Source organism: Pestalotiopsis fici, assembly GCF_000516985.1.
Source record: "Pestalotiopsis fici W106-1 unplaced genomic scaffold PFICI_Scf_10, whole genome shotgun sequence".
In the NCBI taxonomy this organism is placed as follows: domain Eukaryota; kingdom Fungi; phylum Ascomycota; class Sordariomycetes; order Amphisphaeriales; family Sporocadaceae; genus Pestalotiopsis; species Pestalotiopsis fici.
Window position 1 is genome coordinate 1890951 of NW_006917100.1, and position 16018 is coordinate 1906968.

Here is a 16018-nt window from a genome sequence, read left to right on the forward strand (position 1 = left end):
ACATGATATCTTGGCTTCTGTAGAATACATCGTTACGGCGACCACCTAGGCGGCCTCAGATCGCATTGATGTGAACGAGCATGGCAGGTTACACCGAGGAACTGCTCTCAAGAACCTTGGTAATCCAGTCATTCATTCAACCATCAACCAATGTTAGTGACGTGTCGAGAAAGCAGGAGAACGTGACAGAAAAGTCCTGAGACAGCATGAAAAAGGCCAACATTGCACTATCTTGGCATATTTTCCTCCCTTTTATTTCCAACACATGTGCCAGCCACCATTGACAGCTGAAAACGAAATTCTCTAATCATTTCTATTGACTCGATGAAGCTGCTCTTGATTCTCTCAAGCATGAGGCCATGTGTAGCATGACTTATTGTCTACTATCACATGAATATGTTAATTACTTTTGGTTATGGCGTACGACGTACGTGATGCATTTTGCCCATAAAGATTGTGAGAGCACAACTGGGCTCAAGGGGCAGATCTTAACTTACATCATTGATTAGCAATGATCTCAACGAGGAGTTTGCCAAGTCTAATAGCTTCAGATTGGCGCTATAGTGGATATTCTATACGCCATGCTACACAATAGAAACCAATGGAGCCTGATTAGTTCATAGCGGGCCGTGCCGAGCTCTTTGAAGCCCTGCAACAGACCCTTTCCGGTCCAACTGTTATCTCAAGCCCGATATCAATGACAGGGCTGTTTAGAGAAGCCTTCCCTATTCTAGCAATACCTAATTTGCCCACCATCTATGATGGAGCATGCTGACGCGTCGGCTGAATATATGCCACTGATAAATCTATCCAATCGGCCCCTCAAGGTGTGCAAATCGACGATTAGGGGAGCCTCAAAACGATCGGCATATAGCTTACGTGCATAAGATGCTAGCCTTTTGTTACATTCGATGCAATACCATGTCGAGATCGTAAAGGAAAAAGCCGAGGCCAATGATGATACACCGTCTGCGGGATATACTGCCACGTTATTTGTCATAAGACACTTACCATTCCGGAGATAAGTTTCAGGGGCAATGGCATCATACTCTATAGTCATAACATGTGTCTCAGAAGTTTGGTTGAAAGAACTATACTAGGATGGCTTTGAATGAAATTTGAGACTCGTTATGCCTGAATGGCTTTCCACAGCATATAATCACAGAAACGATGTCAACCTATTTCTAATCAAAGTCTGTTCACACGGCACTCGGTAGGAGTGACAGCTGATGCAGCCACGCCGTCAAACGGCCGAACCGGTGTGGAAACACCAAGCTTAAGGCGGCGGATTTGCAACTAGTAAACTAGTACAAGCTTATATGCATCGCCCAGCCCCGGAAATGGCCATCCGCTATCTCCCCGAGCACCCTTCGCAGGGTCTTGACAAGTGTTTTCCTAGGCAACGTCTAGGTTCCGCTCCGGCACGTGCCGTATACCAAGATCCGCCAAGTCTCTGGCCCAATGTGATCTACAATCCGACTACTCCATCTTGCTCGATAACTCCGTCCTTCGTAAGAACCATGACCCCGATGTCTCCGGTGGGGCCCGGGGATGCGTGAACAGTCTGGGGTTATCGTGGAGCAGATTCGTATATCCCAGACTAACTCCACGATGGATCTGGCACCTTACCCGTTTACGACGATGCTGCAGATGAACAAACAAGCAGAGCGGATATGAAGAGCTACCCTACCGGGCAGTGGGACCGAGTGTGGATCGCGAGCCCGGCTAAAGTTCTAAAGATCCCGGACCGCCAAGCCAGAGCTGAGACGGCACGTTGGTGCTTGAAAGTCTTGTCCGATCCGCAGATAAGTATCCATCCATAGCTTTGCGACTCCGGTTTCCCCCCTCTCGCAACTCGTTCACTGGCTCGAGTAGTGGAACACTCCTTTTGCTGGTCCAGGTTTATTACTCAAGTACATGCGCGCCGAGACCTGCTTGCTGGCCTTTCCCTTCCGCCGTTGCATACTTGGCTCCTTCGCCGCTGAGCTGTAGCCCGGGTTTCCAAGAAAACGCCCAGCATCTCCCAAGACATCCCAAGACAATTCCAAGAACTTCCAAGAAAATCGGTGCGCCCGGCATGGGGCAACAAACGCCGAAGCGTGGGGGGACTTTTGGACTCTGGAGATTCTCCCGAAAGGACGAAATTCGAAATTTCTGTAGCGGAGATGGAAAAGGTCTCGGTGTTTTTTTTTCTCTCTATCAATCGCGACCCCCTCGAGAATTGAGGAGTGCATATTTGCGCTTCTGCCGCGCATCACCTGCATCAACAACACTGCATTACTGAATGTTGTTATAGTAGCCAAGACGGAACAACTCGGGAGGCCTCAGATCGCCGGTCACAACGTTGCCGTAGAGCCGATTGATCGTTGTTATCGCCATCTCCTTCGTCTCTGGGCGCCCCTCTGAGTCTCTTGGGCCAAACTGCACGCTTCTGTAGATTGTGCAGATAACAAACTGCCTGTGTCGACTAGGACCAAGCAACCAAAGTGCCTCTTAAGATCTCCCAGCTCTGCTTCAGTCCACGGTTCATTACCGACAACAGCATATTTGATCAAAATCTCAAACAAACGTATCAATATGTCAGACGAAGAGAAGGTCGTTGAGACTCCCCCTGACCCGACGCTTGGTCACCGAGATGAATCTACGAGTCGCAAATACCGCCTGGGCAAGCACTTTTCAGAAGAGGTCGACACTGCGGCAGGCTACATACCTCTATTGATTTGTTGTTTTGTTACTGGACTTACAGATGGAACATTATACAATGGTTAGTAGTCCGCCATAAACATTTCGGTCCAAAGAAGTCGTGTTTCTGATGCTTGTTTTTCACATAGCATACGGCACTTTTGTTTCCATGCAGACAGGTAAGCACCAATGAGCGCCGAAAAAAAGGCCACCACTTGTACAATCGAGTGCATCAAGCAATCTGATCAGAACCGGCACAGGAAACACGATATTCGTGGCGCTGGGCACGTCAGGACAGAACAACAAACCATTTGGCTGGGCCCGCTCGCTCTGCTCCATCGGCTGCTTCACCATAGGCTGCCTGCTCTTTGCGCGCTTCCACAAGCTCCTGGGCGGCGCGCGGCTGCGGCGGACGGTCCTGGGCTCCTTTTTCCTGCAGACCGTCTGCGTCATGGTGGCGGCGGCCATCATCCAGGGCGGCGTCATTGACGGGCGGTACCCGTCGCAGCGGGACCCCGACGACGTCAACTTCACCGAGCTGGCCGCCGTCGCCCTGCTCTCGTTCCAGGCCGCGGGCCAGATCGTCAACAGCCGCGGCCTCGGCGTCAGCGAGGTGCCCACCGTGGTCATCACCAGCCTCTTGTGCGATCTCGTCAGTGATGAGCGGCTGCTGGCGCGGTACAATGCCAATGACAAGCGCAACCGCCGCGCCATTGCCTTTGTGCTTACCCTCGTCGGTGCAATTTGTGGTGGCTGGATCTCAAAGGCCACGGGCATGGTGCAGCCCAGCTTGTGGTTTGTGGCTGCCATCAAGGCGGCAATTACCGTTGGCTGGCTCGGTTGGGGTGGCTTGTGGAAGCTTCGCCGACTGTGAACTCCTTGGACTGTCAAAGTGACTAGGCTCCTCTCGACTTGCAGGATCTGTTAATTGCCCAAGGCAGGTTGCTAAGTATGTTGACCAGTCGCGGAAAAGGGGTCATAATTAATGCTACGGCCCGAATCATATATAGTGAACAAACTATAACATCGGATTTAGTTTGAGTCAAGGATGTTCACTTTAAGCCATCAACACTCAAAAGCCTTGAGTTCATCAATGTGCAGCGTCAACACAGCCTCTACATGGAGGATGATAGTTGCTAGTATATAAGGTATCGAGGATTACATAACTACATTAATGGATATCTGTCCCCGTTGCAGATTGAGCCTGCGCGTGTTTTCTTTCCTTCCTCACCCGCTTCTTTTCTTCCTTTCTCTTCCGCCATTTGATGCCATTCTTCATGATCAAAAAGAGAACGGGGGCCAGGCCGAGCTGCAGAGCCCCCAATATGAAAAATGCCCACCCGCTTCCAATTCCGTTAATCATTGGTTGAATGACGGCACTAGCAGCAGCGCCTACAAGACATCTCGTCAAGTTATTGCTGGCCGTTGCCGCGCCGGCGTTGCCCGGGTTGACATCCACAATAAGCGTATTGGTAGTGTTGCTGAAGCCTATCATGCCTACGCCTATGAGAAACAACAAAACGCAGGGCACTGCGAGATGCGCTCGGTATTGCAGTGCCCAGCCCCAGGCCAAAAGCACCACCGAGGAAAGCAGCAGCAGCGGTATGCCAATTTCAAGCCTGGCCTTTTCGATAGGAAAGTTGGAAAGATCTTGTTGTCTACTTTGTTCAAAAGGGACGCCGAGCTTTTTGCAGTGACGTCGGTAGTTCCAGTTGACAAACTTGCCCATGATGATGGCGGCCACGATTGAACCCCCTCCCATGGGTAAATACATCAAGCCGACCTTGAGCTCGTCGAAGCCGTATATATCGGCGAATTGTGCGGGCATTGAAGTGGCGATGGCGTAGAACCCAGCGAAAACAAGGGAGCTATACATGAGTAAGATGAACATTTCCAATTCAAAGAGAATCTGGAGACTGCGCAAGGGGTTCGGTCTGTTCATCTTGAGCTTGCGCCTTTGCGAAGTATGAGTGGTGATTTTCTGCAAGGCCAATTCATCACCGCTGCGCTTGGCTTTCCATTTCGTGAGAGCGTCTGATATGAGCTGCCAAAATGTTCGGAAGAATGGATGCGGACGCTCGCTGCCATCGCCCACGACATTTCGGCACGTCTCAGGCATAAACAGGGCATAGAGAAAGAAGACAGCCCCCGCCAAGATGGCCAGGAACCAAAATATCCATCGCCACCCAAGATAGGCGGCCAGTAATCCACCGATAACCGGTCCGAGCGAGGGTGCGAGGATGATTGGGACGGTCACGAAGCCGACATATTGGCCACGTTCGGCCGATGTGACAATATCAGCTACCACAGCTTGACACAGTGCCACTGTGGTACTGGAGCCGGCTGATTGCAGCATGCGCAATATGAGCAGGGCTACATAATTTGGAGCCAAAGCACAGCCAATATTGGCAGCGATATAAATGACGAAGCAAATCAAGTAAGCTGGGCGACGACCTGTGCTGTCGGCAAATGAACCAATAAACATTGGAGTAATTCCTTGAAATATCTGCCATGAAGTTAGTAGGGGATTCGAAAGGGCCACAAACAAGCTCGTTATACATACCATGTACGTCGTCACCGTCAAGTTGGCCTGGGCCTCAGTGATATTGAAGTCAATAGCCAATAGGTTCAGTGCCGGGAGATATATCTGGGCTGTTAAAGGCGAGAAGAAGGCAGCCAGGGCTGCACCGAGAACGATACTTCTTTTCTCCCATGTTGTAAACACCGAGTATTTGGGTGCAGCCTCTTCCGTTGGCTGCTCGCTAATGGGCTCCGCGTTTGGGGGTATTGCATCCACTGACTGCTTGGTGGTTTTGCTCTGCGCGTCTGTAGACATGGTATATGAAGGGTGTTATGGGTAGTAGTTGGAAACTGTCGTCTTTATGCCTATCATCCACGGTACACAACATCGCCAAGTGTTAGGCCATGGCATTATTTATCATGAATGATTCTGAGTCGCAGAAACCCGTGACGGCGTACAAATGTCACATTCTTTACCATGTGCTTTCCAATCGGTCAATGCAGGTACTTGTTGTTGCATGTGTTCGATGGGGCTTCTAGAGGTACCAGCCATAAGCGTTTTCGGAACCGAGTTCGGCTAACACCAGTCAAATGGCAATGATTGCCCACAAATTCGGATTTAGCAGCTCCTGCTTTCGGCTGCCGGTTTTAGCGTAGGGCTGTCAACCGATTCATGATCGCCGTTTCGTACATCCCAGTTACCAGGCTGAGGGTTCGGAACCTTGAAGATGCTGACAATGAGTATGCTAAGTCCATTTGTGAGTACGGTATTCCTGCTCATGAGATCTTGTATGTATTCCTTGCCACCGTTGAAGGGCGCATGATTAACCACTTAACCTAACATTTAGAGTTCCCCATATTTAGCCGCACTCTGAGGATTAAGGATTCTCCAGTCCGCTGGACATTTAGGATACCCAGGACCTAGCATGGCTTCTAGTGGCCTGACTAGGTGTTAGGTACACCCTTGATGTACCCTTTCCAGGGGGTCGCATCGCTACCTAACGCAGAATCTGGCCCTGCGTAAGAACGAATTAAAGAAAGCCAGATTGCTACCTACCAGCTGGAGCTCTAAAAAAGGACAGCCAGCAACATCGTGAACTCTATCGGTGTCTGGAATTATACATTTACCAGCCACGTCACTGCATAATCAGACAGACTCCTTGCTCTGTAGGAATAATTCCGAAACAGGGTCTGGTTCATCTCTTGAATTTCCTTTACAACTTAGACACACCACCATCATGGTGAGCTTGCCATCTGCAGATGCATCCCTGAAGACAGAGCTGACTGGTCGCAGAACGTGCAATTCAATACAGCTCTTAAGCAGTCGACTGCTATCAAGAAGGAGCTCACCTCCGTCACCTCATCTGGCCAACCAGCAACACCTGCAGCTCTCGGCTCGTTATCGGCATCACTCACATCCTTCTCGCGAACCCTCGATGAGTACAACCAGCTCGCAAAGCAGGAGCTGGTCATTGCCAAGCAAGAAAAGGCCTACGAGCGCATCAAGAACTTTCGAACCGAGCTATCCGAATTCCGCGAGCAGTTCAATGCCCTCAAGACCGAGCGTGACGAGTCGGCGCACCTGCAGAGCCGCGCGGAGCTGCTGGGTCGCAGACCGTACACGACCAGCACGCCCGAGAACCCGTACGCCAACGTCGGGGCGTCGGACCGCGCAGATGGCGAGGTCCCCACGAATCGCTACGGGAGCGGCGGCGTCATGGGCGGGCAGATGAGCATGGGCAGCAACGACTACACGCGCGAGGCGCACGCCCTGAGGGAGCAGAATTTCTTTTCCAGCACGAACCAGGCGCTCGATGACTACATAGCCAGGGGCCAGGCCGTGCTTGGTGACCTCGGACAGCAGAGAGAAATGCTCAAGAACACGCAGAAGCGGCTCTACAGTGTGGCCAACACCCTCGGCGTCAGTGGAGATACCATCCGCATGATTGAGCGCAGGGCCAAGCAGGACAAGTGGATATTCTGGGGCGGCGTCATTGTTTTCTTTGGATTCTGCTGGCTATGCCTACATTTCTTGAGGTAACCGAACCTCGACAATCGGGAACCAATGTCCTGGCGTTTTTCTCTTGACTATTCAAAATTGCATTTATGGCAGTCATAGCGTGGAGTTTGGGGAGTTGGCAAGGAATCGTGGCATGAGTCTATTCTGCTATTTGCAAATTTCAGAAGTTCTACAACCCGCACATAATCGAAAATCATCTCCAGCGGCCGAACTCGTGGTGCTGTTCAGGCTGCACAAAGCCAACGACTCGCCCTAGCTTGAAGACGGCAAAGGTTTTGTTCAGTCCGGGCATTGCGACTGTCCTCAACCTCTGCCATCTCGCCCATTCAATGCAATTGTGAACAAGACATCTTTGCTTGTTGTAACCTCCACAACCTGACTTTCCGGCAATACATGGTTACTCGTGCTCATCTGGCCACCGAATTCTGTTGGCCAATCCGTCACGTCCCATTCGAAACCTTTCAGAGTAATGACGCTAGGCTCCTTGACGGGTATAATTCCAGCATATTTTGCAAATATCTCCTCGGGTGCCGCCCCTGCATTACCATTGCATCTCGGTTCACGCACGTGAATCTGGTGGGATCCCGCCTTGAGGAGGAAAGTTAGACTTTCACCGCTGACGAGGTACATCTTGCCCTTGGCATAGGTCGGCGACGTTTGGAAAAGGTAGAGATGATGGATTTGGCTCAGACCCTGATCGACGCGCCCACCGAGGCCGCCCATGGCTACTATATCCTTGTCGCCGGCTTCAGCGCTGGCACGAGCATGAGAAACCGCCTTGGAAAAGTCTGTGCTATATTGGTCTTTTACTGTGATAATCTTTATAGAAGGGTTGACCTTTTCAAAGTGTGCTCGTACCGAGTCACTAAGTGAGTCCAAATCTCCTATAATGACGTCCAGGTCGTTCTGGTAAGAGCGAGGGAATTAGCAAATACATGTCTGTAAATATTGGCAAATGGACATCAAACATACAAAATTTGGGGCGTCACCGCCCTTTGTCTCTTGGCCTTCTCGTTGTTGCAAATCGCATAGACGGTTGGCTCCTCCATCCGCGGCAATCCGTAATGATGCTAGATTTGTTTAGATATAGTGGCAAAACATGTGCAAGTCAACATGACTTACAATTTTGCCAGAGTCTTCCAAGGGTCTGGACATCATTCAAGGGTTGGTTTAAGATGATGAGAGCAAAGTCACGGTCAGGTGATTCCTCTTGGAGCATGCGAGCTGGACGCCATACTGTGGGAGTATTCATGATGATCGTTGGGGGGGTTAGGTTTATCTGAAAGGCACACAGGTACGATTGCACTTTCTTCTCTCAGGCGTTGTGTTTGTACTCGAGATTATATCACCAACGAATGGATCATGTCACAACGAGGGAACAGGGAATGGGCCAGGCTAAGTACTGCTGCTGTCACGACGGCAAATATTCAGTCCTCAAGCGTTTCCGATTTCCCTTTTACCCAGACTGCTAATGACGTGCCTCTTGGACTAATGTCTGACGAGAGATTTTGTGAGAAAAAAGAAAAAAAGTAAAAATGGTGTACGTTCGTAAGTCAGCTGGTCAGCTAGTCAGCCGTTGAAGACCGACGAGCAGAAAAAAAACCGCCTCTAGCCCACGTACTGCCGGATAGCGGGGCAACCCCTTGAGCGGCGGACCGGGCGGTAGTAAATTATCCTTTCGGTGTCGTCCCGGCTATAGCATACAGCGGCGCCGGGTGAGACTCGATAAAAGTCAAACGGTGGCCGGCAGCAGAGCCGGGACGGAAGAGCAATGAAGATGTCCAAAAGATTCAAAACCCTTTCTCAACATAATCATGCCCACTCAAGAATGAAAAGGTTCCAGTTTCATGAAAATGGACACCTCATAGGGGTTGGACTCCCTTTTTGGCTTTTCTCATGTCATTTTTGGCCCATGTGTGAACATGTTCTTGCATAATATTCAACGAGATGTAATAGGATGCACTGAGAAATAAGGGGACGACTAGAAAGTCGAGATCAAGATCTCATGGAAGCTGTGTCCTGCAGCATGCATATTGTCCAGAGCAGAGTGGATAATGGACCTATTCTAGCGAGTGACCGCCAAAACATGGCTAAGTGGCCCGAGCTCTGCGCACCTTCAGTGAGTGTCTAGAATTGTCTACCAATGTCGTCAAGCCATTGACGGGACACTCCGGAGATGCGCGTCACTATCAAAAAATTTCCCGGGGCAGCACAATAATCGGTGCCAAAGAGGGTGTTTGCGATCGCTTACAAAGCTCAATTGAAGCTATTTCCGATTTCTCAGCAAGCAGCAACAGGCTCTGATCTCGCCTTTTGCGCTCACTCGATTGTTGTTTCTTTTTTTGTTCCCCGTCCTTCATTTGAAGCAGAAGTTCATTGCACTGTATTATTGCATTGCGACCATGTATCGATCAGCGCTGCGGACTGCACCGCGCGCCTCCGGCGCCGTCAGACAAAATGCTTTGAGGACGACAGTGCCACGACGATTCGCCTCGACAGCACCAGCAGACAAGAAGAGGAGTTGGAAGAGCTCGGCAGTGAGATGGGGTCTTGCAGCTGGCGCAGTGTACTGGTACAGCACAAGTCCAGTGTTTGCCGAGGAAATCCAACGTATGCGCAAACAACTCACGCACAACTTTCTGAAAACTTGATTTCAGCTGCTGACTTTTCTCAACAGCACTCCACGTGCAACCGCCGCCCCAATTCTCCGACGATGACCTCCCGACCGTCGAAGCTGTGATTGCAGAGAAGCGCAAGGAAGCCGAGGCCAGAGCCGCCAGGGCCGCCGAGGAAGCCGCAAAGGAAAAGACAGCTGCTCCCTTGGCCGATGCAGACAAGCAAGTCTCAGCGAGCGAGCCCGAGTCCGGCGAGGTTAGCGGACCAGAGGCTTTGGAGGCCGAGGCGAACCAGCAAGGCGCTTTCAACCCCGAGACTGGCGAGATCAACTGGGACTGCCCATGCCTGGGAGGAATGGCCCACGGTCCTTGTGGTGAGGAGTTCAAGGCTGCATTCAGCTGTTTCGTCTACTCCAAGGAAGAGCCCAAGGGAATGGACTGCATTGACAAATTCCAGTACGTACACCAACAATGAGCACATACACCAGCGCTAGGACCCAAGATACACCCGAGCTGCACAACTGACACATGATTCTAGGCACATGCAGGACTGCTTCCGCTTACATCCTGAGGTCTACGGAGACGAGCTTGCAGATGACGAAGAAGAGACACCAGGTGCTGAGGCGACACCAGAGGCTGCATCTGCCGCCACGACCACGCCGGCACCTGAGCTTGATGCCACCAGCTCTCCAAGCAGCACAGCAGTCGTCAATGTGAAGACTGATGTAAAGCCCCCGACTTCGGATGAAAAACCGTCCGCAAACAAGCCGGAATCCAATGGTCCCGCATCCAAATCTTCCTAGGTCTGTCTAATCATCCCGCGTCGCAACATGGGATATAGCCTCTAAACGCCCCTTGGGGTCGTCATCATGATCACCAACAACCCCAGGTTTTTCTTTTCTATTTTCACGTGTTTTGCAGGGGCTCCGGCGTTTCTCGGACACTTGAAGTGAGTGTCATGGCTCCCGGACGTTGCTATTGTACAATTACCTGTATCATTGTGTATGAGATACGCCCATATAGACCACTCAAAAAGAAGGCCCCCAAATATCTACTCTGCTTTCAGTAACACTCCCATCCTGTCTGCACAGGGGTTCGCGGCCACTACTTGACAGCTGAGACGCCCGTCCAGGGTGCTGTTTGGTTCCCCAACCCCGCATGACATGACCTATGCGCCAGGCATTTGCCAATGGCACTCAGCCAATTCCGGAGATTATCTTCCAAATCTGGCACCTGTTTCTTCTTACTTATTGCTGCCATATGATCAAGTGACTCCAACTTTTGCTACATTCCAATCTATTTATCCTTCGACAATGTTAACAGAATAGACTGGCTCATAATAATGAGCACGGGCACGGCTACGACATCCCAGGCTGCCGGTCTGATATCACCAACGTCCACCACACCGCCTACCGCCAACGTGGCCGTGGCCGTGGCCGTGGCGGGCAGCAGCAGCAGCAGCAGCAGCAGACGCAGCAACAGTAATACCAGCACGACGACGGATGGACGAGCACCGGCAAGGCGCTCGGTAGAGGATGATCCATCAAGACAGGCCGCCATGGCACAACGGAGAGCGAAGCGAGCCCAGGTGTCGCGTGCATGTGCGAGATGCCGTAGGCTGCAAAAAGGTTGCAGCGAGTCGCGACCTTGTCAAAGGTGCATCAGGACGGGCCTAGCCGAGCAGTGCCTTGCTGGAGGTGCCAATCCCGCGTCCGCCGCGCCGCAATCACGATTTGGCAGCGGCACGGTTGTCTATGAGTTGGGCACGACATCGGCGCTCATCACGTCGCCGACCCTGTCGACGCTGGGCCTCGGTGGCCGGACGCACACCAATTTTGCCAGGGAGTCCTTTCAAAGGCAGCCAGACTTGGTACCCAACCTCGTCCTGGAGCAATGTGCAGAGCGCTTCTTTCTCCGTCTGGGCCCCACCATCCCGATCCTCTCCCCAGATTACGTCTCACATTTACAGAGGCGTATGATGGAATCGACAGAGGCTGGAGCCGAAGCATATTGCGTACTTATTGGAATGTGCGCCATGGTGCTATTGCAGGTCGAGGAGCCCGGAGGTCGGAGGTTCGGCGACCTGGTGACCGCGGAGACGAATGCCGCTTACGGATGGATGCTCCTGGAGGAGGCTCTTGCCGCCCACCGTCATCTACCCCGGAGTTCGAACCCCAGCTTTGAGAGCGTGCTTCTCACTTTCTTCATCTACACATGTCATGCGGCATTGTTACATCACAGCCAAGCATTCTTCTTTCTACGCGAAACTACCACGTTGTATCTTTTGTTCAAGCCGGAGACTCTACCAGATTCTACCCGATCCTTGGCCGACCGTCTATACTGGGTGCTCATCGCTTCCGAACGCGGTCACGCAATACGTTATCGACGCCCAATTACGCTCCAAGTCACATCTGCCAGTCCCAGTGTGCCTTTGCCGACCACAAGTCCCGTCGAACAGTCACACCCACTAGGTGGCTTTTGGTCTCTGGCGTCGCTCTTTCGACCCCTGGACACCTCCTTTATCGCGATACTGAATTCGGAATCCATCTCCTGCCCTCCTTCCCCAGGTTCCCTCGATGAGATTGAGGCCGCCGTCAATGCCGCCTTGGGCCATAGTCCGCCGTCATCGCTACATCAAACGCAAAAAGCCAACTTGAGAGTAACGCAACTATGGCTTCGTATCATCATATGGCAGGTCCGACTTCGCCTAGGGCTCCTCTCCGAAGCAGCTCTGGCCAAGTCCAGTCATACATACCATTACCCATTGGAGGTTGCAAAGGACTTGGCATTGAGTACTCGAGACCTAGAAATCGGGGCCATGACTGTACATGGCGTAGGTCTCACCGAGAAGTTGTTTGACATTGCTTGCGTGGTGGTCAATGTTCTTGCCAGAGTGCCTGTAGGGTTCGAGCGAGGACCAGCAGAGGAAGACGTCAAGTATATCAGAGGATTGATCACGGAACTACCAGGCGGCAGAACTGTATATGATAAACTGATGGTCAAGCATCTGATGGCTGTACTTCCTGGCATTGTGGACAATTGAACACGCGAAGAAAAATGATATTGGCGGAGTCGCCTCGCTATATTTGAAAGTGCTTGCATATAAAAGCTGCCCAAAAGGGATCAAGAGACAGGCCCTGTCCGAAAAACGGCGGCACACCGGATCACACCCACTGCCTCTACCACCTGTTTGGTGATATGTCACACGAAATACATTTGATCGACGATCAGATTGCCGACACTTTGGTCTCATGAGGGGCTTCCTTCTCATCCAATGCGTGGTCATGTGCTGTTGTCGACGTTGCGTACGGATCAATCTTGGTTTTGGCAAACTGGCGAGCTGGTACTTGATGCTCGAAGAGCAAATCTAGCTCGGCATATGTTCGACCTAAAGACAGCCGAAATATTAGCGAGGTTACAAGGATCATGCGTTAGCTTCCCCCCGACACGAGATATACTCAGTAGCGAAGAGGTAAAAGCATGCGAGAAGGGAAAGAATTCACACCCACCTTTGGGCTCTGGCAAGCGGAGAAACACCCATATGGCACTTAGCATACACGTCCCAGCCCAGAAATACGCAGCTTTGGCTCCCCAGTTCCATGCGGTGGAGCTCAGTTGGTAGTTTGTCATCACATTGACGAAGATGTTGCTTGCGTTGTAAGCCGCGCGAGCAAGCACAATGGTTTTCGCCTTCAGTCTCGTGCTCGATAGCTCGGACACCAGGGTATAGGTGACGGGCCCAACAGTAAAGTCGTAGACAAAAGTAAAGATGATCAGCAGAGCCCCAATGGCCCAGACGGATGCATTAGTGCCGGCAAACGCAAGCGACCCAACAATGATGAGCAGTATGAATTGAGCACAGAGTCCAGAGAAGTGAATCGTCCTGCGCCCAACCCGCGCCATGAGGAACCAAGACCCCGCCGTGCCCACCATCCCAAGAGCGTACTGGGCCATGGACAGGGAGAATGAGTTGCTTGCCGCCATGCCGGCTTGCGTCAAGAAGTAGGCAAAGTACCCCATGATATTCTGTCCGCCCAAGGTCTGCACCAGCCAGATGCCGACGACGATCTCGGTCCTTCGCAGATCAATGCCTCGGAAGCAGTCGCGGAATGTGGTGCCGGCCTTGATCTCCTTCTCCATCTGGTTCGTGTGCTCGATCATTGCAATCGTCTCGTCCACGTTGAAGCTCGTGTCCTTGGCGCTCGTGAGCCTAAGCAAGCTCTTCCTTGCCGCCTCGCGATTATTATGGCGAATATACCACCATGGGCTCTCGGGCGCAAAGATGAGCCCGGCCAGGATGGGTATCGGCCAGACCCACTGCACGCCGAAGGGGATCTTATAGGCCCACTCGTCGGTACGGCTCACCGAGCCCTTGTTTACTGCCGCGGCGAAGAACTGGCCGATGACCCAGCACATGTTGATAAAAGTTGTGAGATAAGGGCGTAACACCAACGGTGCCACCTCTGCGGCGTATGCCGGAGTGACTGATTGGAATGCGCCCCATGGAATGCCTGTACCAGCCTTAGTCAATCTACTCCTTGTCCAAGACATGTGACACATGTCGTGAGCATATCCTATCTAGATGTGCAAAGAATGGTGGCAAGATGAGGAGGAGATTGGGCTCGTTCCGCTAGACTTACCACACAGTATCTCTCCCACCACGAGCACTTTGATGTTTGGTGCAAAGAATAAAACAAAGATGAAGACAATCATCAAACATAGACTGGCAATGGTGGTATTCTTGTAGCCAATTCGGTCTGCGGCCCAACCAGCAAAGATGAGCCCGAATATCTCACCGGCTCGAGCGCCGTTTGAGAGACCAGACTGCCATGCTGCCGACACGGCCCATTTCCCGGTCTCTGGGTTCTGTGTACCAAACTTTTGGTTAAACACTGGCGAAGCGTAAAGGGAGCCGAGCAAGGCAAGGTCGTAACCCTCCATGATGAGGGTGCTAGACAATAACATGGACCATCCTATCGCCTTGGGGTACAGCCTGAGGGCGGTACGCAGCGTCATGCGATGCTCCGCGTCCGCAGCATGTCTCGCCTCCGTTATCAGGGCCGTCTTGCCGTCTGTCGTATCGAGCCCTGGATGCGAGGGCGTGCTCTTGGCCTCGTGAACAGCTCCGGAAGCAACGTGGCTTTCATTGGTGAGCCCGGCGTCGCCTAGTTCGGCATCTCCTTGCTTGGAGGATTCCGCCATCTTGGTAGCGGGGGGGTGAAAGGGAGGGTCGCTGTGGCTCGCTTCTGTTATTTCCCTTCTTGAGCCTCAAGGGAGCTAAAAAAGCGAAAGGGGCGAGAAAAGTATTTCACTTTTATAGAGTCGACCGTCTGCAGCGTCTAAATACCCGGCTTCTCTCTCAAGGTTCGCCTTGCTCCTCAAAATTGCTTCTCGTGCCGACCGGAAATTTCTCCCCCATTTCACGGTGCCGCGTCTGTGCAATACGTTATGTCACGAACGGCCCGAGTTATTTCCTCGGTCCTTCTGGGGTCACTTCCGGGGGGTTGGCGATTTGATGATGCGGGGAGCAAAGCTGGAGTTGGAACGCTTGGATCTGGCCATTGCTCTGCGCTATCTAACGAATATGGTAGGGAGGGCCGAGTATAGCCAGGGTGTCGGAACGGATCCTCGTCTCATTGGTGCAACTGGGTTTTGTCCTATACTACTGGCGGAGTTTTGGTCGGACCATGGGGTCTGTGTCGGAGTAGACTCGAGTCGTCGGACTTTTACATACTGTGAAGATGTGTAAAACATGCTACTTCGTACTTGTTATTACTTTATTATACTCCGTACACATAGGGATCGCCCAAACTTGCCTTTCGATACCGGCCGGGGGCTCTAGAAAACCCCACACACAAACATGTTTAGCCCTGGATACCATGGAGCAGCATATGGTTACTTGACATGAACTTGGATCCCTCCCCCACCACGACTCTGTGCCGCGTTGGTGCTGCTACATTATGCATTGCATGCTCTTGGCGTGTCGCTCCAAGACAAGCTACCAAGGTGTTATCGCATCATTTCTGTAGTAGTAGTAGTACTACCACCAAAAATACCCCCAACAAAACTATAACAGACTCACCACTATGCCTACTTTAGAAGACCTGCCTCACAAGCTAGCTTCCGTACGAGTACGACAATAGAGAAGCAAGGAGTCTAGGCAATTTGGCTCGACACTGGA

General features: G+C 51.8%; 7 protein-coding genes across 7 annotated transcripts; 4 read left to right on the forward strand and 3 right to left on the reverse strand.

Annotated features, from left to right (window-relative positions):
* Positions 1-2577: 2577 nt before the first annotated feature.
* PFICI_12801 (uncharacterized protein) lies at positions 2578-3556 on the forward strand (the record flags this gene model as incomplete). The annotated part of the gene is made up of 3 exons (XM_007841382.1): positions 2578-2764; positions 2832-2861; positions 2943-3556. The coding sequence occupies 3 exons, from the start codon at positions 2578-2580 to the stop codon at positions 3554-3556; spliced, it is 831 nt and encodes a 276-aa protein (XP_007839573.1).
* Positions 3557-3853: 297 nt separating this feature from the next.
* PFICI_12802 (uncharacterized protein) lies at positions 3854-5518 on the reverse strand (the record flags this gene model as incomplete). Its single annotated transcript, XM_007841383.1, has 2 exons — positions 3854-5188; positions 5246-5518. The coding sequence occupies 2 exons, from the start codon at positions 5516-5518 to the stop codon at positions 3854-3856; spliced, it is 1608 nt and encodes a 535-aa protein (XP_007839574.1).
* A 922-nt stretch (positions 5519-6440) lies between these two features.
* Positions 6441-7243, forward strand: PFICI_12803 (uncharacterized protein; the record flags this gene model as incomplete). The annotated part of the gene is made up of 2 exons (XM_007841384.1): positions 6441-6443; positions 6497-7243. 2 exons carry the CDS (start codon positions 6441-6443, stop codon positions 7241-7243), a joined length of 750 nt encoding a protein of 249 aa, XP_007839575.1.
* A 282-nt stretch (positions 7244-7525) lies between these two features.
* Positions 7526-8474, reverse strand: PFICI_12804 (uncharacterized protein; the record flags this gene model as incomplete). Its single annotated transcript, XM_007841385.1, has 3 exons — positions 7526-8128; positions 8195-8292; positions 8345-8474. The coding sequence occupies 3 exons, from the start codon at positions 8472-8474 to the stop codon at positions 7526-7528; spliced, it is 831 nt and encodes a 276-aa protein (XP_007839576.1).
* Positions 8475-9624: 1150 nt separating this feature from the next.
* PFICI_12805 (uncharacterized protein) lies at positions 9625-10640 on the forward strand (the record flags this gene model as incomplete). Its single annotated transcript, XM_007841386.1, has 3 exons — positions 9625-9832; positions 9900-10293; positions 10376-10640. The coding sequence occupies 3 exons, from the start codon at positions 9625-9627 to the stop codon at positions 10638-10640; spliced, it is 867 nt and encodes a 288-aa protein (XP_007839577.1).
* A 539-nt stretch (positions 10641-11179) lies between these two features.
* On the forward strand, positions 11180-12880 carry PFICI_12806 (uncharacterized protein; the record flags this gene model as incomplete). The annotated part of the gene is made up of 1 exon (XM_007841387.1): positions 11180-12880. The coding sequence occupies one exon, from the start codon at positions 11180-11182 to the stop codon at positions 12878-12880; it is 1701 nt and encodes a 566-aa protein (XP_007839578.1).
* Positions 12881-13064: 184 nt separating this feature from the next.
* PFICI_12807 (uncharacterized protein) lies at positions 13065-15039 on the reverse strand (the record flags this gene model as incomplete). Its single annotated transcript, XM_007841388.1, has 3 exons — positions 13065-13225; positions 13347-14348; positions 14478-15039. The coding sequence occupies 3 exons, from the start codon at positions 15037-15039 to the stop codon at positions 13065-13067; spliced, it is 1725 nt and encodes a 574-aa protein (XP_007839579.1).
* Between the last annotated feature and the right edge of the window lie 979 nt (positions 15040-16018).